The following is a 24,594-nucleotide window of genomic DNA, read 5'->3' as shown; positions in this document are numbered from 1 at the left end:
AGAAAATAAAGTGAAGTATAATTAAAAATTAAATTAATTTTTTTAATACGTGATAAAAATAAAATTATTATTGTTTTTTCAATTCTACAATGTATATTTTTTCTAACGAGTGAGATTTTAAATTTATTTCTATGTACTTAAATTTATCGCATTTGAATACATAAATTATAAAGGTAATATGAAAAAGAACATAGATACAATTTTAAAAAAATTGTATTTCTGCAATATTGTGCATATATGATATAATTTGACAGTGATTTGTGCTTTGATGGACAACCTTTAATTTAATAATTTTGTAAAAAAGTAAAGGAATTAATTTTGACGTATGTGTTACATTGGCTGACCATATTTATATCTTTACTACTGCGAATTTTCTGTATTTGAGTAGTTTATTGATTTTTCACTAAATAAATTTGTACCATTTAATTTCTAGTTTCACTGCTTTCTCTTTTCTATAAAATAATTTTATTTATATATATATATATATGTTATTATATATATTATAATAATATAATATATGTTATATTTTGAAGTAAGATGAAAATAAAGCAAATAAATATCGTAACACAAGACCTATTCAATTATACGTCAATGCACCATTTTGTATATCAAATGAAATATCATTTTAAATATCAATGAAACATTGCAATAATAAATAAATGAGTAAATATTTGTTTATAATTAATTTTCTGTAAATTTGACATTTTGTCCGCGTATGAAACTTCAATCATTTAGCTATGGATTTTTTTGCGTGAAGCTTTTTTTTCGCTGATCATCTACTAATAGATCAGAACGTAGATCGAATGCGAATTAATGGATATTTGAGTGGTACATGCAAATTTCATTGTAAAATCGACACGTGTAGATACGTACGGGAGATCGATGGGCGAATATTTCCGGGCCCGGAAATTCAAGTTATCCCTCGTTCCTGCTTTAAGTGCATTTCACGACGGGATATGGACAGACAAATCCGATTATAGCATGTTGCATAATTTACAACGACAACGGTTGTCCATTGAAATTACGAGAGAAGTATGTCGTGATGGGTTCTCGCGAGGAATATAAAATGCGACGCAAAAATTTCAGCGCGGTTTTTCACACGTTTATATATTCGACATAAAGGGCGATTATTTGTTTTTATTTTTTTTAGATAGATGATGTTTGACTTTATATATCTGCATATGAGATTGTTCCATTTTATATATATATATATATATATAACGTTTGTTATAAAATGAAGTAATCTCATGCAATGCATCTGTTTTTAATAACTTTCTAAAAACAATCTGTCGTGATTATTTTGCGCGTTAGTCATCTCGGCACTTTTGTAAACATCGAAAATTGAAACGCTATAAATATTTTTCTTGGACGATGGAAAAAAACACGTTCGTTAACAACCAATCTCGGGTTCATCTCTTGATGAGAACCACGTATGTACACTCGCTCACTAAAAGGTTGCGACACTTTTTTTTATAGGTTTCTAATTTATATTTAATATACGTAATATATACTTTATAGATAACTAATATTTTGCAAATGCAAACCACGATGTACTATCTTTAGTCTAAAGGCAGTTATAACACCAATCGTGGTCCACATTTGCAAAATATTAATGCGTTTTGAAACCTATAAAAAAGATAGTGTCGCAACCTTTTAGTGAGCGAGTGTACATGCACGCAGGTGCGTTTTCGTTCGTTTATGCGCGGCCGCGTTCACCGTAAAGTGACGAATTTTGATTTAACGGAGCTTTTCGAGAGTGATTGAAACGACAGTGATCACGTTTGGTCTCGAAACATATTTCCGCCTGAAGGTAAAGAGAATTTTTGAACTGTTAGTAGATAGGGTTAGTAGAGTCAGATAAACGGCTGGCGTACCGCGCCACGTGAACTAAAAAGAGAAATCTTTCATATCACTCCAGCAGCTTGGAAAATTGTGCGGTTCTGACACTCCAGCTCCAATAATTTTGCTAATGAAACGCGAGAGCAAATTTTAGAGTAACTCGAAACGTCCACTCTCTGCAGATTCCGTAACAATCTGCGTATAAATCACTCATTTTATTCGAACAGTTTAAGCTTTTTACATAAATCGAATAATTTATATGAATGCAAAATATAATATTTTATCGACAATGATGACTATTTTATTGGTAATCTCTTTTTAAAAATAAATTTTTACTTTGATCTTCTTTTTTCATTTAATTTTAAACGATAATTTAATTTTAATTTTATTTTATAGAGAATATTTGAAGCTGCACATCAATAGCGCATGCATTTACGTGGAATAATAATTTTTAGATAATTGCGGAGCACTTTGATATTCGTCCTTGAAAATGCCGTTTGTAGTTATACTTTAATTGGCTTATTCCAATTTGTATTGTTATTTCTGCTAAGTAATAAGATTTACCTATAGAAAAGAGAGAAACTATTCGCATCGCGACGACGGCGGCAGACGGAATTGTTATTAAGATTTTTCCATTCAATTCTCGCATTTCACTCCATTGCTTTTCCCTTAACTTACGTTTTCCACCTCATTGCATCCGGACTTCGCTTTAATGGATTTTTAATTTAACTGCCAAGATATATTTTTATCGAAATGAGAGAGCAGCGATATATGTTGCGATCCACTTCATCTTTAGCAAAGTTATTACAGCCATTTCTCTGAAACTCTTTTCCTCACTGTTTTCTTCACTGTTTGTGACAACACACGCATTTTACTTCAAAGCCTTTGCTAAAAGCGTTTACCAGCATAATCTCACAAATATTAACTAGTTATGTTTGCACAATGTTTACATTGTATACTCCCACGATCTCGTTGAAATAAATGAAATCACTGCGTTAATAAATGTCCATCCTGTTTCACTTCGCGACATATCTTTATTTTCTTATTTCACATCTGTCAGCCGAGCTTGGTCAGATTTTAACTGAAAACTTGGATTTTATTCTCTCGTCCGCCCCGAGAGATTGTAGTGCAATCGTGTATTCGTGAGGGCGGATCGCAGCTTATTTCGTATGTGACATGCAATTGCAATCTCATCCCTCCCGACGTGTCAAACAGTCTGGGCTCTGCATCGTGAGTGATGCAGCGCACGACGATATATTATAGCGCGATTGTTTGCTGATGAATCTCTCGTGCTGCGATATAAATTCCGACCAGTCCACCTACGCGTTAATACTCGGCGAACAATACGTTCTAATTCACTGTGCCGCGCGCGCTTGATCGTTAAGACTTTTTATTTTATTTCCCTTATGCATTCTCCACCGACGTGATCCGGGTTGTGGCGTTAATTTTTGAGTTGCCGTAAGTGCTATTGTGTTCTCCTAACTACGTTTTACTTTACAAAAGTAATTGGAAAGCAATTAGAAAAAAATAGAAGAGAATGATTTAGGTATGAATATTCCAGGAATATTTTTCCTCGCTTTACTTCACGAAAATACCTCTGAAAAAATATCCCTGGAGACTTGTAATAATAATATACTTTACTCAAATCATTCTCCCTCCGATTCCAATATTTTAAGAGAAATTTGTCGCGTTTGCCTTCTTCGAGTTGCAAGCACATTTTCTTTTAAAAATTATGCGAAAACTATGTTAAATGTCTCGTATAATTTAATATATTTTCCTTTTATTACGGAAACTTCAACAGGCGTTTCGTGACAGTTTTTTTCGTCATTTTCGGCGGGGATAATCTCCGCGCGGGTCAAATCGATTCTCCGTATCTTCGATCCACGGCATTTGCTTCGGTCAGATGGAAAATATTGGCTTGTGTCTTATAACTTTCTTTCTCCCTTCGCGCCGAACCTCCGATCCTTTACATAGATTTTATATCCCTTCGTATGTGTAAAGATACCATGGCGCAAATAAAAGCGGATTGTTTGCGCTCCGTTGACGATAGTACATATAACCGGAGGCAGCCCTGGTGTCCGCATTGGTGGATGCCCTCTTTGGGATTTCAGAATATTTTATTTTACGATACGTTTTATTCTCGAAATGAAGTGTATTCCATGGATAATACAGGGCGATTTACACTTGCAGCGTCACCGTTCCACTACATAAACTTTTACAAATTTTTAGACTTTTTCAAATTTTTCCCTTAGGAGAAAACTTGCAATTATTACTTTATTACACATTTTCCGCGGAGCGTAAAAATTTTTTATTAAAAACAAGGGAATACGAATCACGTTTTCTCGCAGAAGAAAAACATGTATGGAATGTGCACACATACAGGATTAATATGGAAGTTGTATGTATAATACATTAACAGCTGGAGGATACTTAAACCATAAAGGAGAAAAGAAAAACGAATTGAAAATTTGATATACGCGCTGTCCTTTTTGCAATTTCTTAATTAGCACCGTAAATTAAGCTTAAGGCAATTCCGCTAGACAAGGGGAGTGCCTCTCCATCATAAAGAGCATGAAAATTCGTGGACGGCCTTAATAGATTGGCGCGGTGCCACGCGCTTTCTACGCGCGCGAGTGTGGGCGCGTATACACGTCAGAAATGTCAGGACGCGAGCCTCGCGGCCACCACGGTGGGATAAATAGACATATTCGCGACTCCCGGCGTGTCGTGGCGTTACAAATGGCCTGTCGTAAATCAATTACCGTGAATTCATGGAAAATACGAGGTATATATGGAAAAAACGCGTTCGGTTCCGTGTCTGCTAATTGTCACGTCCGCGGCGCGGCGCGGCGCGGCGCGACACGGCTTCGTTGACGCGGACCGCGTTATCGCGCGCACCGGCGAGCGATTCTCCGGAGAGTAGTTTAAACGCGCGCACGACGTTTATTGGAAATTGCTGTCGCGCTGGCGAGAGAGACTCATAATGACGAAACTTGTTTCGCCATTATGAGAATAATTCGCGTGGATGGCTGCATGTCTCGCCGTTATTACGTATGTATACTGCACGTATGCACGCTCGGCTTGAGAAGAAAGTTCCGGGGTTGTTGTTAGGTTAATATGTAAATTATCAGCTACATCTACTCGCGGTGAACTTCTCGATAATGAAATTAACGTTTTTGTACGTTTACGAATTTCTCGATAATGAATTTAACATTTTTGTATAACATTTCAGTCGGCGTGTTTGAGGATCGCTGTAAATCCTTCGGGACGGATATACGACGTGATTTCGCGTGAACTCTTGAAGTTGATTAATCAGAGATACACGCTGGCCAATCCCGCGCGTTCCTCATTTTACCTCCTTAATACCGCGGATTTAGATCGAGCTTCGGCGAGCTGGCGTGGAATGCAACGCGCTTCAGAGATCATTCGGGATGAAGTGGCTCTCAAGGATCTTGGAACGATATATCCTTCCTATCCGTATATACGGACGCGCTAGATTTCGGCCGTATAACACGCGAGTGCTACCCGAGACGTGGGCTCCGCAGGGCGATCGATTTTGTCCTTGGGAATGGTGGTATAACGGTATCGAGATACGTATCGCGCGTATCGGAACAGGCGAGCTGTACTGATATTTTACTCGAGAACTTCGAAAGACTGTCAGCCCGAACACGACTGCCGCTTCCTACCGTACGAATTTAGAGAGAACGAAACTTACAATGTAAATTGACACGCGCGCAGTCAGCGAAGCAAGGATCAGCTCGTTCGCTCGTTTCTTCTCGGTTCAGAGGAAAAAATTTCGAAAATTTCATCATTGCTTTGAGGGAACGCTGGTCCTGCGGGAGAGAACCCGAAGGACGTGGCGCGCGCGTCACAAAGGATACAGAGGTTTTCGCGTGTTTCGCGGTCGTCCAGAATGTGCGTGTCGCCGTATGGAAATCTGTTCGGCCACAGTCTGCGTTGGACTCCTGGGACCGCGATGAGATTTCGGAGAGATTCTCGCCGAGCTTCTCGAGTCTGATCCTGCGAGGGATAAAAATGAAAGGTCATCGTTAGTCCCGTAGGGTAGTAGCGATAACGAAAACGTCTAATAGGCGTCCGATTGCGCGGATAGGCATCCCCTAGCAAGATCCTTTCTTCGTCAATGGAAATCACCGGGGGGAGGGGGGGGATCTATGTGATCAAAGATCTGTTGGGAATTAGTGAATAGTCGATTGCTGATTATCGCTGTTATAGATTAATTTTTATCGCTGTTATAGATTAATTTTTTTTAAGCACAGTGGAGAAAGAAAGTATATTTTTAGAATTACGACAAATGCGAAACTATTATGGAGAATTTTTTTAGTATTTAGAATTTCCTGTAAATGAAAATTTATATCCGTATCCATATTCATGTATTTTTCTCAGTCTTACATTTTAAAAAAGCGCTGTAGATCCAATCGAGAAAACGATTTTGCAGTATCTTAACAGCAATTGTCGGAGAGCTTAAAAAAGAATCCTGTTCTCGTTGATGTAAATTACATAAATCTTATATTTTAAATTATGGCTACGTGATGTATGATATAGAAATGATTTGTGGGAATATTAGTTTTAAAATTAAAAAATTATTACACAAAATTTTTTTCTATAATTTCCGTCGCTTTAAATCTTTAAAACTCTCTCTCGAAAGACTTTTCGGTAGTCTCTTTTCGGTACAAGGGCGAGATAAAATGTATACTTAAAGTATACTTCGACGACGAAATAACTGAAAACAAGAAAACCGTGGAGAGAGGTATTCTGTCGCATTTCGTTGGAGAATCTCTTGTCGGAACATACGGAGAATCTGATCACGTGTATCTGGTGGAGATTGAATTGCGGTTCGTAAAGAGGAGCCGCGGAAAGAGGAACGTTTGGGAAATCGAGAACGAAATCCGTGACAACGTACATCGCCATCGACCCAATGGGCATTTGTCTGAGAGACAAACGCTCATCCGATGAAACTGCACGTGCAACATCCGGTGTTATCAGTGCTTCCCGCATATCATAGACGCTGGCAGATATTTTTCTTGGCAAGATACACAAAATGTCGGCATTACTTGCCCAGGACTATGGAATAAAATCACGATGGTTTTTATTTGCTCTTTTTAAAGTAAATATTACTCTTATAATAAGCTTCGGTTGCCTTCGATTTCTTAAGTTTTTTTCTTATCATGAAATATGTATTTAACAACTTGTTTTACTAACTTCTAACTAAGAAATAACTGTCTTTGCAAATATTGAGATATTGAATTTTTCTGTATAACCAAAGAATAAAAAGTATGTTTAATAGAATTTTAACGTATTAGGAGCGTGAAAGATATAAATTTATTTCATTTACAATTTCTAGTTAAAGCAAACTGCGCGTCGAATATTTTGTCGGTCTTGAAACACAGCTCTAAACTGTGAATTCGGAGTACGTACATCACAATTGAAAATTGACAAACAATTTAATAATTTTTTATTCCGATGAGCATCTTTTAAATCCTGCGAAACATACTGCGAAAAATATTACTTCACAGCTAGGATAATTTATTATTCATACATATATTGTCTGATATACTTAGTATTCTCAGAATTTCATTTTGTTCTACGATGAAAGACGGGTAGCATGAATAAAATAAAAGACTTGGTGCAAACATGCCGAATATGATTGAGATAAATTGCAGGGTCGACGAAAGTGCACGCGTCTTAATCATTACAATCGATAATAAGTCTTTCTGAACGATGCGGTTCGCGATGATATATGAAGACGCGGAATGGATAAGTGCAGTTTGCACCACGCGCTTGGACGACTTGCCACATTACTCATCCACATCGGATATCCATAATTTATGAAGTCCGCGGTGCCTCGCGTCTTCTTTTTGTCGTTATTTTTACCACTATGATTTTAAAAATGGGATCACTCTTCGACTATGCGTTTAATTCTATCGCTGTGTATGTTGTTTCCCGATCCATTCCGTGTTACAGTATAAATTATTATTAACTATTATTACGTGCCACGCGTAATCGAAATCTTAAAAAAAGAAATATATTTGTATAAAAATAATTCTGCAAATTAAATATAATAATTAAATTATATGCAAATTAAATAGTATAATAATCAAATAATATAAACGGGTGCAAATGTAATCCTATCAATTGCAATAATAGGATATCTCATTTGTATTTTTACATAGCCAACCAGTTATAATAGTATGCAAACTATTGAAATATAATACTTCGAAGTAGTCGATTTGTTTATTATCCTACATAGAAGATAGCTGAACATTAGAAAATTTATAATTTACAGACTGTAATTAGCAGCTCGGGATAAATTTGTTTCCCGTGATATACACATCACATCCATTTGGAGCAGTCTAAGTAACGAGCTTTGTGTTAATATAATTTCATCATGGCGATAAGACAAAACTTTCTAGACACCTGACTCCATTAACTCTAACAGCCATTTTCGCTATACGCTTTTCCAGCTCCGGACTGCGCTGACAAGAGGTATCGCAGTTTTTAACTCGGCGAATTGCCGCGGTAAATCTCGTTTACCGTCTTAATCAAGCACTGCACGTTTTATACATGCTTGCCGTCGGTAATTTTAGCACGATGCGTTGTATACACATTAATAACATACTTGCGCTTAATCATACTTTCATGATTTCCAATTATATGATTCGTTGATCACTTTTGTAATGCAATTGCATTACACTCATTACTGCCTTCAATTCACAACTTAATTATTTTTATTTATTTACAAATAGATATTTGCTTTAGAAATAAAAAAGGTCTCGGACCTAACTGATGAATTTACGCGAGCCTGTCTCAGATTACGAATATATGAATGAATTTACGCGAATCTAATTGTAAGTGTTAATGACACGATACGAGGTGACAGGGAGACGCGAGCGTGAGAAACGGCCACGTTGCGGTCTCATTAACGCGGCAAACCCTAATCTAATCCTTTACGTTTGGGATCTAATAAGATATGGGCGGAGAGGGATTTAACAGTTTTAATCCCCGTCAGCGGCTTAGGTTCACGCGCGCTGCGCCGTCTGTTGACGCAATTTGATCGTTTCACATGTTCAAAACCGCGGTTTTACGAGCCCGTAAAACGTTTCTTCGCGCCCGGCGTGCAATAAATAATAAATTCTCGCCTGTCGTTCGCATAAGTCCGTCCCGCGCGATCGCTTACCACGGTTAAAGTCGACGTTATTTAATTGCGTAAATCGTTCAAACAACCTCGGCATTGTGTTCCTTACAACGCCATGGAGCGCAGTTTTTCCTAATTTATCGCAGCCGTAACTCTGCTTAACTCTATGATTAATGCTTTTTATTAACGCTTCGAGAATATACTGGGGCGATACACAGCCCGCAGCTTTTGTACTTTCCTTTAAGCACCGCGGATGCGAAGTAGGAAGTCAAAGTGAAAGCGAAAGACATGTAATTACATTTGTTTTCAATTTTTTTCTCGTACCATATTAAAGAAATGATTACTTTTCGCTGTCAAGTCTTGCTTTCGCATTTCAAGTAATTGAAAGATAGAAAATCCTCTAGCCTTTGTATATTTTTTAAGCAAATAATAAAGATCAAATTGAGACTGGCGGCTCCGCTCGAAGTACTTTTTATCGAGAAAATGAGTGAAAAATAATAATAATGTTCGTGTAATATCGCCATTAAGAAACATTAATGCGAAAAGCGAGAACGGGAAAAGTTAAAAAAAAATCAAAAACCTAATTCAAACGATAAAAGATTAAAGCGTTAGAACGCATGGGCAGAGAAAATGAAATTTGTTTTATTAACGATACGGAAGGCAATTTCTTTTATGTATCATATCATAATATAATTTTCATAGGGGCCGAGGGCACTATTTTATCACGTGCTGCTTTGTGTTTAGAATATCTCGGTCGCAGGAATTTCATACCTCCGTATATGGCGCAATGCTCGCGCCAAGGTACCGCGCGCTCGCATTCCGCTGCTCTCGTCTTCCTGATACTCCCGCGAGTATTGTGTAACTCGCGCGCGCGGCCGTTTTCTACGTCTCGTAAACCCCGTGTATATTCGGATATCGAGCAAAATGTCATTCATGTCTGCCAAATTTTACATGTCACACAAGTGATATTCCCGGCGGGCACGCTGATCGCTACTGCATATTGCATTTCGTCATCTGAACTAAACGTCCGCAAGGAGGGTCTTTATGTTAATTCACTTGTCGTAAAACTGATTGTGTCGTGTGGTCATGCATATAAACTGGTCGGTGCGCTGGCGAGAGGAATTTTTTATTTATTCAGTAAGAGAATCTTCTTGTCCGCCGGCATATCACGGGGCATACTTTGTTCCAAGATTTATTCCCATTACTTCCTTTTTTTGTACAAAAATCATTATTATTTATATAAAATAAGGCGGACAACTTTCTCTATATATTTTATATAAATAAATTGTTCCGTTTTTTCATTTTTTTAATTTGTAGAAAAGGCACAAAGTTGAGAGAGAAAAATTGCATATTTTATTAAAAAGTCAAAAGAATTATAATTAAAAAATTAATTATAAAATTACGGTTTTATTATTTTCATCGAAATAATTTACAACTTGATTAAAAAGTTATGTAAAAACTTTGTTGTATATTGAATAACTAAAGTTAGATTTATTCGGTCTTAGAATTTTTATGATAATAGCGAAACTATGTTCGGAACTATGTTCCGACGCATCGCCGTCGATTTTATTCCTCGTTCGTATTAGCGTGTAAGTTACGGCCAGCACGTACCAGAGTTTAAACATCCTCAAAAGTTATCTAACGTTCTTTCGAGAATAAGACTTTAACGCCGCAGAGACGATTCTTCAACGCGCGTGCTTCGTGTACGTCGTTATTTTTCCGCGCCGGCGGCGGCGAATTTTCACCGGCGGGATATTCCTGTCGGCACGGCCAGCGGGAGGGCGTGTGCTCTATACCCTAATTTTTCAGTCTTCCGCTCGTTATGCAGCTACGCGACGTAAGTTATGACACGCCGATATAAACGCCGTTACGTGTACCGGAACGTGGAAATTTATGGCGCGATCGTATGGCTCAATCGGTCGCTATCCCCGACCCGGATCTCGTCGACGATTTATCAATAAATACCAGGGTGCGCGGGACAAGTTCGCGTCTCGCGGAAGTTATATTAAAATAAATCGACAGATGGGCGCGGCGAATGTCTGTCTGGTCTTGAGGTTTCTCCACGCAGAAACTCGCCTGTCATCCGGAAACTCGCTACATACCGATCTCACATGTGTAGTTCACGCACACGTTATTTTGCATTCCATGCATAATTTCGACGCGTACAACGTATATAGAAAAATTCGCAATCTCCACCCCGAAGAGAGTTTTTTCACTTTTTATGCCGCTGCAAAAAGCCTCCCACGTGAGCGTCAGATTTGACTAAATCGATTATTGTTTCTTTCAAAACTGAGAGAGTGGATTTTTAAATTTTTACTTTCCTGTACATACTTTTATAGAAATGAGACGCACAATTCAGGTAATACATTTATTTCTGTATCAGTTTTCTTCTTGTATTATAACGCGACACGTGTTCAATGTCGATCTCGCACACTATGAATAAACATTTGCGCGGTTTTGAGAAAGAAAGCGTTTATTCGACGCCAGAATAATACCGGGATACCACGATACGGTCACTGTGCCGTGCGTTGTAGAATTAAAACAAACGTAGAGTGTTTAATTAAAATTCTTGAATCAACAAACTTCTTGTGCGATTTAACGCGCGATTTACGCGCGTAGTTACCGTTTCGATAATCGATTTAGAGTGTCGCGCGGTGTGCCCGACAAACAGAGTGTTCAAACGTTTGCCCACGCGTCGTTTGAGCACGCCAATTGTTCTACGTAAATATTTTTCGCGACTACGGGCACGCGACGTGCATTGCCGCCTTATTTATGCGCTCAGCCGCTGATTCAACGTCGTGTTTGTCGAGCGCAAATTGCACGAAGAGTGGCCGCTTGTTAAGTTGAGGACCGTTTTACCTGCGACGGCGCCGATGTAGTAGTTCGTGTACTTCATCGTATACCGAATGGTAATCGTGTTTATCAGCTCGCGACCGAGCATATATCGGTTTTGCATTGAGCGTCGGTATCATCAAGCCGAGGTATCAGCCAGGAGAGCTAAAACGCCTGTACCAATTTTCAAGATGAGAAGTTCGCCGTATCGGGCAAATAATCTACTTGCGAGGCACGATCTGTTTCTTTGCGTAAAGTTATTTATAGTGGAGAAGCGTCTCTTCCTCTCCGTACTGCGCCGCGGCGTCGCGTTCTCAGTGGGTATCGGAAAAGTTTTTAAAAAGCCACACGAGTTTTATAAGTCTAGACTTTAAAAACTCTTCCGATATATCGTATGATAATTTGATTGTACGTTTTTATAGATACTAGACATAAAATATATGTTTTAATAAGAAAACTTCTCATAAATTTGAAGGTATAAGGTTTGGGGTACATTAATACTTAATGTGGAAATTTTTCAAGCAAGACGCTCTGACGTATAAAGTTCAAGCTGTTGTGAAATTGGCCGAAAGGGTAAAAAGGACAAGATAGCGGTAGATAAAGAAATACAAAAGAATTTCGCCTTTTAGCTAATTGCGAGCGAGCTTCACATCAGACCATTCCACTTGCAAAATTCGATTTTATTCAACGTGCCTTCGCTCGATGTTACGTGCCTTCGCTTGATGTTACGTGCTGTAAAATCGTTACTAAGAGTTTCTGTAGACTAACGCGATTTCCCGTCGTGCTGAATTATGCATAGCTGCGTTGTATCTGTTGTAATTAGCGACGTTCTCTCAACGACATCGGCGAAGAGTCGTAAATGTTTTTAGCAAGGTTGTGCGTCGAGTTTAGAAATTTACGAACGGAGCAAAATTCTCGTTCGCGAAATCTCATGTAATAGGCGAGCTAATGCGATACGAATGTAGTTCGTAAATATTAAATGTAGCAAATTGTAACTGTCACATTTAATATTGTATGTCACAAGCTGGAGATTTTGAATGTTTCAACATCTGAAACGATTGATTTTGATATATCTATGTTGTAATTAAGAAAAAGCTTTATAAGTTATGAAATGAAATAAATTTGACCGAACAAAGTATGATTATTCAAAGACTCAAAATGTCATTGTGTTAATGCTCAACGTTGTGAAATTACATTGCAATAAAAAATTGTTTATATATTTATATATATATAATTTAAAAATTTTTTTAATTTTTAAAAGTTAAGACTGTTTAAGTATTGAATTTTTATGATTATTTCAAGAACTTATTATTTTACATTTCAATTTCTTTTTTTATCTTTGACTAAATTTGTTCACATATCTATTTATTTAATTTAGCCTGAAAATATTTATTATAATTTACGAAAATTTTACCGAGAAATGATATTAAAAATTTTTTTTGTTTATTATGTAAGCAAAGCGTAATGATAATAAAAATAATAATAATGATGATGATGATGATAATAATAATAAGCGTAATAAAAGTGAGAGAAAAATAAACAGGTTTCATGGTGATATACAGAGTGATATAAATTTGCATGATGCAGGTCTGCTTGAAAGAATAAAGTTTGTAACCGAAGAATGAAATTTCATTATTTAGTTATAAAATGTGAGAAATTAGGATCGATGAGTTTGCTAATTTCAAGATGTTTATCGATCCATTGCTTGCGACTAGACATATATTTCTTGCTGCTTCTGTAATCATTTTTTAGTATACATATAACAGATTTTCTAAATAATTTTTTTCTGTCTCTCTCGTTGATATTAATTATATCACATTCTCGACATGCAATTTTTTACGCGGGTCTCGATGGGTGGGAAGAAATTTCCAAATGTACAAAATTACCTCGATATTTATAGTCTGCAAAAATTGAACGCAAGCGCACCACGATGCATTTGTAAGATTGTTTCTGGAGAACACCTACGTTTTTATATTTCTATAAAAATATTTTATACTGCTTTCATACAGATAAAATTATTAACGACACCGACGCAAGGTTACGACTTTGCACTTTTGCAACAAAAATTGAAAACTGGGAGGGAAGTATAAAGAGAATTAATAAAAAAAAATTCTGAGAAAGAACTAAAATTATATTTAAAATTATTTCTTCTTCATTACAAAATTCGATGAAATGAAGATACGCTTAAACATGATACGCATTGCAGGTGCAACATATCTATATACCTAATGCGAAGTAACTTGTGGCAATAATCCAGACCTGGTAATAAGAGCCCTGGTATTCGCGGTTTGATCAAACATAATACACACCGTATACACCTGAGGATTAAAGGGAAGCGTATCGCGGAATATTAATATTGCAGTTAAGATATTTTCCAGAAGCGCGCTCGGTTTGCGAACGTGTGTCAAGAACAGCGCACGGCGAATCCTCTGCCGTGTTCCGTGAGATGAATAAATCCACGCACGCGGGAGAGACGGAAGATGTATATGTATGTAGTTTGAGAAACGAGGGAGTCTGTCGTCGAGACAAATCGAGCGTGTCGCGGGCACAATTTTCGTCAAAAATACATATCTCTCCCGCGTCCCTCGCTCCACCCTTTCTCTCTTTCCCTCTCTCCTGCATGTCTGTCTCTATCTTGATTTCTCTCTCTCCGTTTCTCCCCCCGAGTCGAGCTAGCGATCGAGCGTTCAATGACGTCCGTTGAAAGTAATTGCGTTGCGTTAATGTTTAACGACGGCATCCTGCGCATCGCGTTGTTCCGAAGTTGATGGCACGAAATAATCCGACTCGCGACAAATGTTAAAAGCTTCCGGCGAGTGCATCGCGATGGCCGTGCCGTGCCGTCGAGAAGTCTTTCTCGTGCCCTTAAAGCTTTCTTTTTACCTCATCGACCTGGCGCCCGACGATAAGGGAGTCAACAAAAGTATCACATGCAGAGAGCGGGCGGCGGTATTCGCGGTGGCGATTTGAAGATGACTTCGCGCGTGAAACTAGGTCGAAGGTGTAGAATAAATTTTTCTTACGGTTTTCGCGGGAATTGTGACTTTTGGGAGTTGAAAATTTTCAAGTGAGTTTTTTAATTCAAACATTTAATTTCAGACGCAGTTACTAAAACGTAGAATGTTGAAACGCGACAGTTTGTGACGGATATTGATCTCCTTTGTATTTTCATCAAAATTAATCCCGTATTTTACACATTGAGCAACGCGATTTTATATCTCTTCTAACGGTATATAAGCGTGCGATCACTCTGTTATTTATTTATTTATTGTATTTTAATTTTAATTGCAGATGTAAAATGGTCCAATATTTAATATTTTAGTCATTTTGTGCATTCAAATATGCTTATGAATATCATTTATTTTCATCAGATTAAATTGTCTTTGTGCGAGAATTAGTTAAAGTACAACGATAATGAATTTAATGTACCGTAAGTGGCAGAATTCGTCTTTATTATGCCGAGATAAATGAGTGCTTTTGTGTGCTATGCTAGCGGAAATATGATAAGCGCAACAAACAATTTCATTAGGAAAATTCCTAACAAACATGGAAGTAGTATAATTTTCATAGTTGGAATGAAGACGGAAATGTAGATTATGTTCGTTTTTTTTTAAACACAGGAGTATTGAAATATAGAGAATATTTCTTAAATATTTCTCTTAAGGAAAATTTTGAAGCTGCTTGTAATTTAAATGCGAACGAAATTGTTCGACTTATATATTATGCGTATAAGTTGAGATACTGTTAAAATAATGCCCACTTGAAATTAACGAAGGAATTCAGTTTCGTTGTTTGTTTTCTTTTGAAAGTCAGTTCTCTCTAAATAGAGATAACTTTATATTTATTTAATATTTAATATTTTACTTTCGAAAAGTTGTTACTTAAAAAATATCAAAATAAACTTCTGTTTGTTTCTTGTCAAGAAGAAAATTAACCAACTATAAGTTTGTTAAGAATCTATTAAAAAAAGTACAATGATACGTACACTTATTTAACAGTTAACATTAGTAGCAGTTATTGTATAAAAATGCTTGGCTTATTTGCACGCATATTGCCAGTTACGTAGATAAATTTAATATGAATGTTGTAATTGATTCTGTAGGTATTTGAAATGGTGATGAAGCTTGCCCTCGACAACTAGGTATCGCGTTCCTGGTTTGACTTCATCATTCGTGCATAATTTTGTTTATGACTCTTCGACATTCAGCTTGATGTGCTGTCGATGCTGCCTGCCGTTCTAATTTAGGAACGTATATAAAGCATCCGGGTATGCTATCGCAAGTTAGCACATTACTTCGTATGAGCTAAGTTCGAGTAATTTATTCAGCCCAAGCTGCTTCATTACCAATCTTCCAAAGTCATTCCAAATTATCCGAAAGAAACACAATATGAATTTAAATGATGTCAACGCTTGTTTTTCTAATTAAAAGATGTATCTTTATTTGAGATACATTTTATTTATTTTAGATATCAATGTTTAATTAAATAATGCGGCGAGATAAAGTGATTCGATATTTTTAATTTTTCATTTCTATCATAAATTTCTCGTAAATAAGAACAAAGGAAGAAGGATGCCACTTACCTCGAGAAATATCCGCAAGCGTTCTCTTTCTTCGTGTTTCGTTTACGTAGCAAAAGAGATTCCTCTCATTTATCGATAAATTTTTGTCAGAGCGGCGCGGCTAAAATAATACGGGATCGTTTGTTGTAGACCGAAGCGGTTTTTAATTATCGAAGGCATGCGGTAACGCGACGCTTTATCTCCTTAACACACTAATTAACGCACTAATTATTGTTGGCGCCTGCATTTTGCGCTTAATACGCGCGTTATTATGACGACAACACTCGGTCGTATCAGCGCGATTGATTCGATAACGCAACGAATTCGCGTGAATGAATCGGTGATTAGATGCTAACAGAACCTGTCTGTTTGTCGTTCGCTGCCGAGTGCCGCTGTTACGTTATTGCTTTATCACGCTCTGCTGACGCGATCAACATCGCCATGAAAAGTTTCATCTGCGAACCCGCCGAACATTATTTACGTGTCCTGCATTTTCACGAGGCTCATTCCACATACAACCCGTCGATCGATAGCTTGTTTCGGATGCACGTGACGTAGTGCCGGTACATTCTTCCAAATGCTACATTACTGCGCCAGCCCGTATGCCAGGTCTCGCGTTCGATTAAAGTTCGTGTATTTGTCGCGCCACTGTGGGTTAACGAGGCATCTCACTCAACAAGCGAATTTTTTCCAATTGTTTCTCCAGGTGCGGATTAGCTACACTGTTAAATCTATAGTGCCGAACTGAAACTTATTTAAGTCGCCACTGCTCCTACTTAATAAATAGCTTATTTTTTTTATTAAAACAATGGAGTTAAGTAATTTAAAACAGGATATGTTAAGGAATTTAACCCAAATCTGGGTTAAATTCCATTGTTTTCTTTAAAAAGAACTATTTATTAAGGAGGAGCAGTGGCGACTTAAATAAGATTCAATTTGACACTATAGATTTAACAGTGTACCAATACCGCGTCCCGCGTCATATTTTGTTCATTGACTAACTTGGCGTTAATGGATTATTGCCAGTCAAAATGTCGAGGAGATTTACTGCGTGCCATAAGTTCCAATTTTTAATATCAAACACGTATTTCTATTATTCTAACCGTATAATCTAATCGTCAAATCTGCTAAAGTATAAAATCTCTGTTTGAAGTTACAGTGAGAGATAAAGTTTTTACTTATATCTCTTTGTATTTCTTTGGATTTCCCTTGTTTCCGGTCACTATTCTTTATTATAAGGCTTGGGAAGTTAAAAGTAAACTCAAATCGCAGAGCTTTTGTAAGAAGCGTCCTTAATGCCGATTATATTCATTAATTATTTTATTCCGTTTACTTAATAAAGAAAGTATGTATGAGAGATTTTTTTTTTCTTTGTACGTTCTATTGTTACGCCCCGGTGACATTTAAAATAGTACTCGACTAAATTTTTAATTAAAAAGCACCACTTAATTATCATTGACGTCATGCAAGCCTATGCCGGCGCATTCTTTTTTCTCTCAAGTAAGTCATTTACGCAAATATGCATCTTTTCATGTGGTGCGCTTTATTATTCTCTCGTTTCCTTTTACGTCGCAGCAGAACAACGTGTGTTCTCTTACAAGGAGAAAAAAAATTTGTTTTTCTGCGTAGGTTTGCAACGTCAAAATGTATCACATGTTAAAGAACGACGATTTTTTACCCGCGTTTCTTTATCCGCGTTACGGTTCTTTGCAGTATCGTACCCGCGTGATATATATAATGAATCATCTGAGACTGTGATGTCAAGCGACAAAGTAGCGATTTTTCGAAACTGCAGCCCCATTACTAAAAATTATTTCGTATCGATCTGTTCGTCTATTTCTATTAGACTAGCTTTAATCGCGATAGTAATAATTTCCCTCTTACAAGGATTTTCTTGAGAGCTGCTTCTACGCTTCTTTCGAATAAGTCGTATTTTAACGTTTCGACTTCGATCTTTCGACAGGACAAATAACGAAAAGAGGAAAAAGATCTGTACTTTATGTCGACGGGGCGGAGGGGGGAAAACAATTATTTTACGAGTCACCGATTTACTTTCGACGCGCGACAATCGAATCTCGCAATTGTCGAGAAGCTGTATTCAGATTGTCGCGTCGAGGGCACGGGGATAGTCCTTGTACTGTCTGTTCCAGGAGAGAACGGGAAAATGGGGAAAAATAAATTGCGCCGAGACTGTTTCGATAAGCGGTCGATGCCGCGAAAATGAAAAGACCGAGCAGCTCGCTCGTTATTTATTGCCCATCGTGATTCGGACCGGTCTATATGAAATGGTTTTTGGGGACGAGGCCGAGCTTCGACCTATATCAGGCGCGATTGCATTAAACCGTGCACGTCGAATATATCTCTTGGTTTCACAGGCTGTACGAGCAATTTTCGGCTTGGTCGAGATCGTTGTATCGTAGATTATTAATCCTAAACCTGTCAATTGCTATTCTATAAGAAATGTCTCTGTTCCTCGGTATCCGGACACTTATTTCTTGTTCAAATCCTTTTGCTTTGAAATATAAAAAAATCTGTCGAAGATATTTAGTTTATATATTGTAATAAAAGTAATATAAAACATTGATCAAGTTCGAAAGATTTGTAGGCAGATTTTGGTTAATTTTGATGGGAATTGACTTTTCTTTAGCGAATAATTTTCGAAATATTGATGGTTCTTCGAAAGACGAAAATTTTATTAAAATAAATGATAAAACTTCGGAAACACAAAAATAAGTAATAAACGTTTTATTTTTTATAACTTTAAATGCAGGCCATATTTTTACAAAATTATTATAAAATCTTTAAACTTAATTACTTAAATTATCTAATGTCAATAATCAAATAGAAAAAGATATACTAATCAATCAAGTTTACCCAAAGGAAATATCGACTTGTCAATACATCGGATACATCGATAAAGCTTGGCGACTTACTTTAACATCGATATCTATCTATCTATCTGTCTACTTTTTTGCCTGTCTCCTCACGATGACGTAAATGACCTAAATCGATAAAGCGCACCACTGTATTACGATGTTCGTAGCAAATGCATTTCTTCGCACCCACGTCTTTTTTTCCTCTCTCCCCTTTTCCTCTACTATCGTAATCCGGGATTTGCTGGCTGGTAGTGGCGCGTTTTGTTGCACTAACACCTTACGGCTTGGTAATTAGGTCGTTCGCTTCCGCTGCGCGTGTGCATGCTCATTTCGCGCGATAAGCTCGCTGTAAGTTCACCGCGAGCGTGATGGACTAATTATCGGTTAAGCGTCTGGGAAGTGACGTTCCCTCGCGTTAAGTTCTCAGCCCGACGGCGTTCTCCCCTTTCCCACCCCCTCCCCGATTCGCGTTATTGCAATCACGAGGGTTGTCGCGCGATCGAATGAATCGAACGTGACGAAAAGTGGTGGCCTTACGTCGCGTAAGACGGGGGAAACCTCGCGAAATTAGTCTGTCAGCGCGGTTAAGAGAGGACGATCGAGAGGGCGATCCTTGGCTCGCGGGGAAATTAAATAAGAAGGACATCGATCGCAACCGAGTTCCAATACCGCCGTTATTCCGGTGCGGCTTCTCCCTCGAGGGTTCGCTTTCTCTATCAACGACACGGCTCTTCGCCACGCGCCACTCGGTCTCTTCCCTTTCATCGTTATTGCGGTGACACACGCGAGATGGAAATCCCAAGAACGGGTACATATATATATATATATATATATATATATATATATATTGAGTCTTATATTTATTTACATTTCCTGACGCGCTACACTCGCTCTTATTTCGCCGTATCGCCGTGGGATCGATTCCAACGATCGAAAAATTGTCTCTTCAAAGTGAGGAACGTGAGAAGAATTCCTATGTATTTGTTTTCGTATTTTAATAACGTCGCGGCAATACGATCGGAATTTAGTTTCTCAAGCGCGTGCGGGAAGAATTAAATTTTATCCCGCTGTTACTTTTTTCTCCCCCGGGCAAATCGAATTTCGCGAGAAAACGCTACGACAATGCACCGCGAGTATCCGTTCAATAAGACAGAGTCCTGTGGGTGTGGGTGTGGTGCGTACAGTTTAATCGTGAACTTCGACTTTTAACGAGACTCGAGTGTAAATCTCTAACATCAAGGATCGATTATAACAAAACCGACAAAGACACCTGCATCTGACACAGAGGGATGTTGATTAAAGCCGGAAGGTCTCCTTTGACGAGGAAGTTTCGAATTTAATCCCTATCCCTTACGAGTGATCGAAGAGCGCTTTTCCGCGCGTCAGTGAGGTGACATTTTGATCCCAATTGCAAAATGGCTAAGTGACTTTTTCTCGGGCAAAAAGAAGAGAAATTCACTTCGTTTTAATTACCATTCTTTCTTATGGGTATCGTATAATTTCTAATAATATCGCTTTAACAATGAATAGTTCATAAAGATAGTATGGCAAAATATTTGAAAAATATTACAAATTGATGCACATTTGAAATTGTGATACCTACAATTTTATTTACTAAGGGATGCTAAAACACACATTTTTTACTAAGTGGTGAAATTGGAGAAAAATATTTCTTTTATTACGAATGCTCGACTATCCTCTTTTTCATGCAAGAATATATAACAAAAAAGAAAGAGAGAAACAGAGGAAAATACAAGATTGATGAACGCGTGAGATTTTGTATCTGTTATTTTAACAGAGATCCGTTGGGTGTTTCGTTTTTACCGTACCAGGATTAAAACGAACGTTTTAATCCCGAGACGAGAAAGGACGCCTTTTCCTGATGATTCATTAATCATTTCCCGGTCGATGCGCGGTATCGTCTTATACTGCCACAAACAGCGACTGTTAAATCACACTATACACGCGCGCCCGGGAACGTACATGCAATACATACGTTTGCGGGACGTCAGAACGCGCGGAGAGCGCGCGGGATACCTAAGCCGGAAGAGGCGGAGGAAATCTCTCGCCGACGAAATCTCAGGCTTTCGGCGTTCCCGGGCGCATCGCGTACGTGCCTGCGCGTGCCCCTTACCACTCGCACTCGGATATTCCGGTGCAATTACCGCGCTATTTGGCGGATTAAAGCGCCCCTTTCTCTACCCACGACCTATACACACGATGAGAGACTTCGCCCAATACAACGTGCGTGCATGTGTACACAGGTTCTAGGCTGTTTCATCGTCACAAACAGCGCGAATTACGTCTCGGGAAATATCATCAATAAACCTCTCGATTGCCTGCTTACGCAATGTTACGCGCATTAGCTGCGGTATCGCGAGCACATGCAACTGCCTCGTTAAATCGATATCTCAAATCTCGAAACCTCTCCGCAAATTCCTTAAGAAGCGGGAGACAAACATCCTCCGCGAAGAGGCGTGAATATGTCGGTATCGCGATTCGCGTCGTTTGACTCCGACATTCGTATTCTCGCAAGAAGTTGCATTTACATATTTTTCTGTATATAATTACTCAACATGTAGAGTGACTCAGAAACTTTTTTAATAACCAGACACTTTCGAACTTCGTAGAGTTTCCCTTCTCTCTTCGAATATTTATGTGCTATAATTGCCTTATTGCAGATAGCGAAGCTGTTCTCCTACACGTGGACCATGGGTATCTTCCTGTGCAAAGCGGTGCATTACATGCAGAGCGTGTCGGCTATCTGCTCGGTCGTCACCCTCACTGCGATGTCGATCGAAAGGTGAGATTATCCTTGCTGTACTATTCCTAGCTGCTGTCGATCGATTTGTGCGTCGCGGCTATTACCGATCGTATGCAAACCGCAAACGGATCAGTCGAGTATCAATTGTATTAGAAAAGGATTCGCGAACGCGTTTGATAGTCAATGAGAACAATGCCGTGCTACAATTTGCGTAAATAATCATAGGTAGCATAATCAGAGCATCGCATAAATTGACTGGGTTTACGTCGAGCATTGTTCTAAAATTGGATATGTAATTGCATATGATAAAACCGCAACAGTGCAATTATAACAGTCTTATTAAGCTTAATAATATTATTACATATCTTATTCAAAGAAAATGCTGAAAACAGTGGAGTTTAAACCATTTTAATAGGAAACTTTTTTTATACGACGAAGTAATTTTTATTAAATATTGCTCTTTTAAAAATGCTTTATTAAATAATACATCAAGCAAATAATTCTTGTAATAATTTATTTCGTTTTAATTTTTACATTTTGTTTATTGAAAGTTCGTAAAATAACACGGCACGTTATATAATTTGACGTAATTTATGGAAGAAGACAGGTAACTGCGACAAAATGAATATGCAATCTGGTTTTAAATAACAAATGGAATACATGTAGATCGTAGCGAGCAGTGTAGATAGCAGAAATTTTCAACATCAATGTGCGATCAAATAAATTGTCATGAAAATGCGAGAAATTTACTTTGTAATACAATGTCATGTGGTTCTGTTATCAAAGCATGAAAAAATAGGTAGAAAAATTTTGCAACTTTCGAATAAAATCCTTTTATTGCAAGAGCAGCTTATATCGTGTTTCACGTTAATTTTTAGATCATATAATTTCAAGGTATAATACTGAATAACACAGATACGATTTCAAACATTTAATTGGTACATCCAGTTTCGACTTATTGTTAGTGCGATACTATTGCGTGACATATATCATGTTATACACAGATATGTGTGATAACTAGTTTAATATTATCGAATTTCTCTCTCTCTTTTTTTTAATTATACATGATATCAGATCGTATATCCTATCAAAAAAGACTCAGAGACATCGATAGTATTTTAGAGCATCAGAATATATCAGGATCTGATACATTAAACGTTAAAAACGCATAAAAATACGTATGAAAAAAGATTTAATTACTTTGAATAATTCTATATTAATATTCAATGTTATAGCAAATTCTGCAATAATACTGTCTGAATATAGACGTTGTAGAAGACCGCCGGAAGGAACCGTGTACTTCCGGTCGCGAGCGGGCGCCCTTCTTTTATTTCGCTCAGAAGACGTATTCATTTCACGTAACGATCTTTATGCTCTTCTTCTTTCCTTTCTCCTCTCCTCTCCTCTCCTCTCACTCTTATTCTCTTTCTCTCTTTCGCGATTGAATGACGACAATTACGTGAAACACTTTGAAATTGAATATCCATCGTTAATCCGAGAACTTTGCACCGCCCACGGAGCAACTCACGGGCTATCACCGGTTTGATGTCTGCCCCCTTTTGGCCCCGCGTTATCCTCGTGAAGTCGAGAGGAGGCGATAAAAGGGATTTTTCACGTTTTTCGCGTGCCGTCTCTCGGGTTCCGACGCGACGTTGTCGTCTTTCGCGGGGGTTAAATGAGATTATACCCGTGACGTCCCGACGATCGAGGTGCCTGTCGGATGTACGCGGTAAGATTAATTATGCAAACTGGCAAAACGTCTGGCACGGTTGTTGCATTTCCGTGAAAGAATCACGGGACGAGTGTAGCAATTACGGCAGGCGCCACGGGTGCCCGGCTACTTGGCGCTAATCCAAGGATGACTATCTCGCGGCTCCTGCGAAAGAAAAGGTCTCGAGTAATGGTTTTTTCCCTTTTTCGGGCGTATTTGGGTCATTCTTATAAAAACAGATTTAATGATCTGATTATAATTGGTTTATATATATATATATATATATATATATATATATATATAAGAAAAACGTCTTGCTTGAGCTTTCAAGTGGAAAAATTGAGTTACAAAACCATTTTATTCTCCTTTTCATTGTTCTCTCATCAGATTTCCTTTTCTCCCTTTCGGGAAGATTCGCGGCGATGTTAATGAGATTTCACTTACAATTAGAGGAACTGAAGCACTCTATATAATTTTAGTTCCTTAATACAAAGATTGATCCTTACTACTGGTATTTAGAAAGTAATGAGTTGGAGCGAGCGGATTAACGTAATATCATCGCTTGTCTCGCGCAATTCTTTCTCTGTAGTGAAAAGCTTTCGAGATAGTGGGTTAAGAACTGGCGTTGTGCGTAGTAAAACACGCGAGGATTCGCCGTGTTCAGCCTTTTTTTTCCGAGGGATGGGGAGGGGGGAAGCAGAGTGTGCAGTAATTAAGGCGACTCTGCGAAATGAAACAGTAAGTTTCCACGGTATGAGAATCCGATTCAACCCAGTTTCGTCATGAGTTTCGAGGCTCATAAATCTGCTGGCAGACGGAGAGACTTCTTTTATTTATAGTGCTCGCTATATCGAGCCA

The 24,594-nt window shown here is 38.0% G+C and overlaps 1 protein-coding gene across 3 annotated transcripts in view; it reads left to right on the top strand.

The window, feature by feature from the left end:
- The window catches only part of LOC105450543 (pyroglutamylated RFamide peptide receptor-like), a 73,216-nt gene that overhangs the window by 26,203 nt on the left and 22,419 nt on the right, over positions 1-24,594 (top strand). For all 3 annotated transcript variants that reach the window (XR_974473.1, XR_974472.1, XM_011690458.1), the window contains exon 4: positions 21,943-22,064. Coding sequence is in view for 1 of the 3 variants with exons in the window: in XM_011690458.1 (XP_011688760.1) it covers positions 21,943-22,064 (122 nt within the window). In the remaining 2 variants the exon portion in view is untranslated. The remainder of the gene's footprint in view (positions 1-21,942; positions 22,065-24,594) is intronic.

The sequence above is a fragment of the Wasmannia auropunctata genome, unplaced genomic scaffold (genome assembly GCF_000956235.1).
Source record: "Wasmannia auropunctata unplaced genomic scaffold, wasmannia.A_1.0 LD336060.1, whole genome shotgun sequence".
NCBI classification, from domain to species: domain Eukaryota; kingdom Metazoa; phylum Arthropoda; class Insecta; order Hymenoptera; family Formicidae; genus Wasmannia; species Wasmannia auropunctata.
This window is presented reverse-complemented; position numbering and strand designations above follow the sequence as displayed.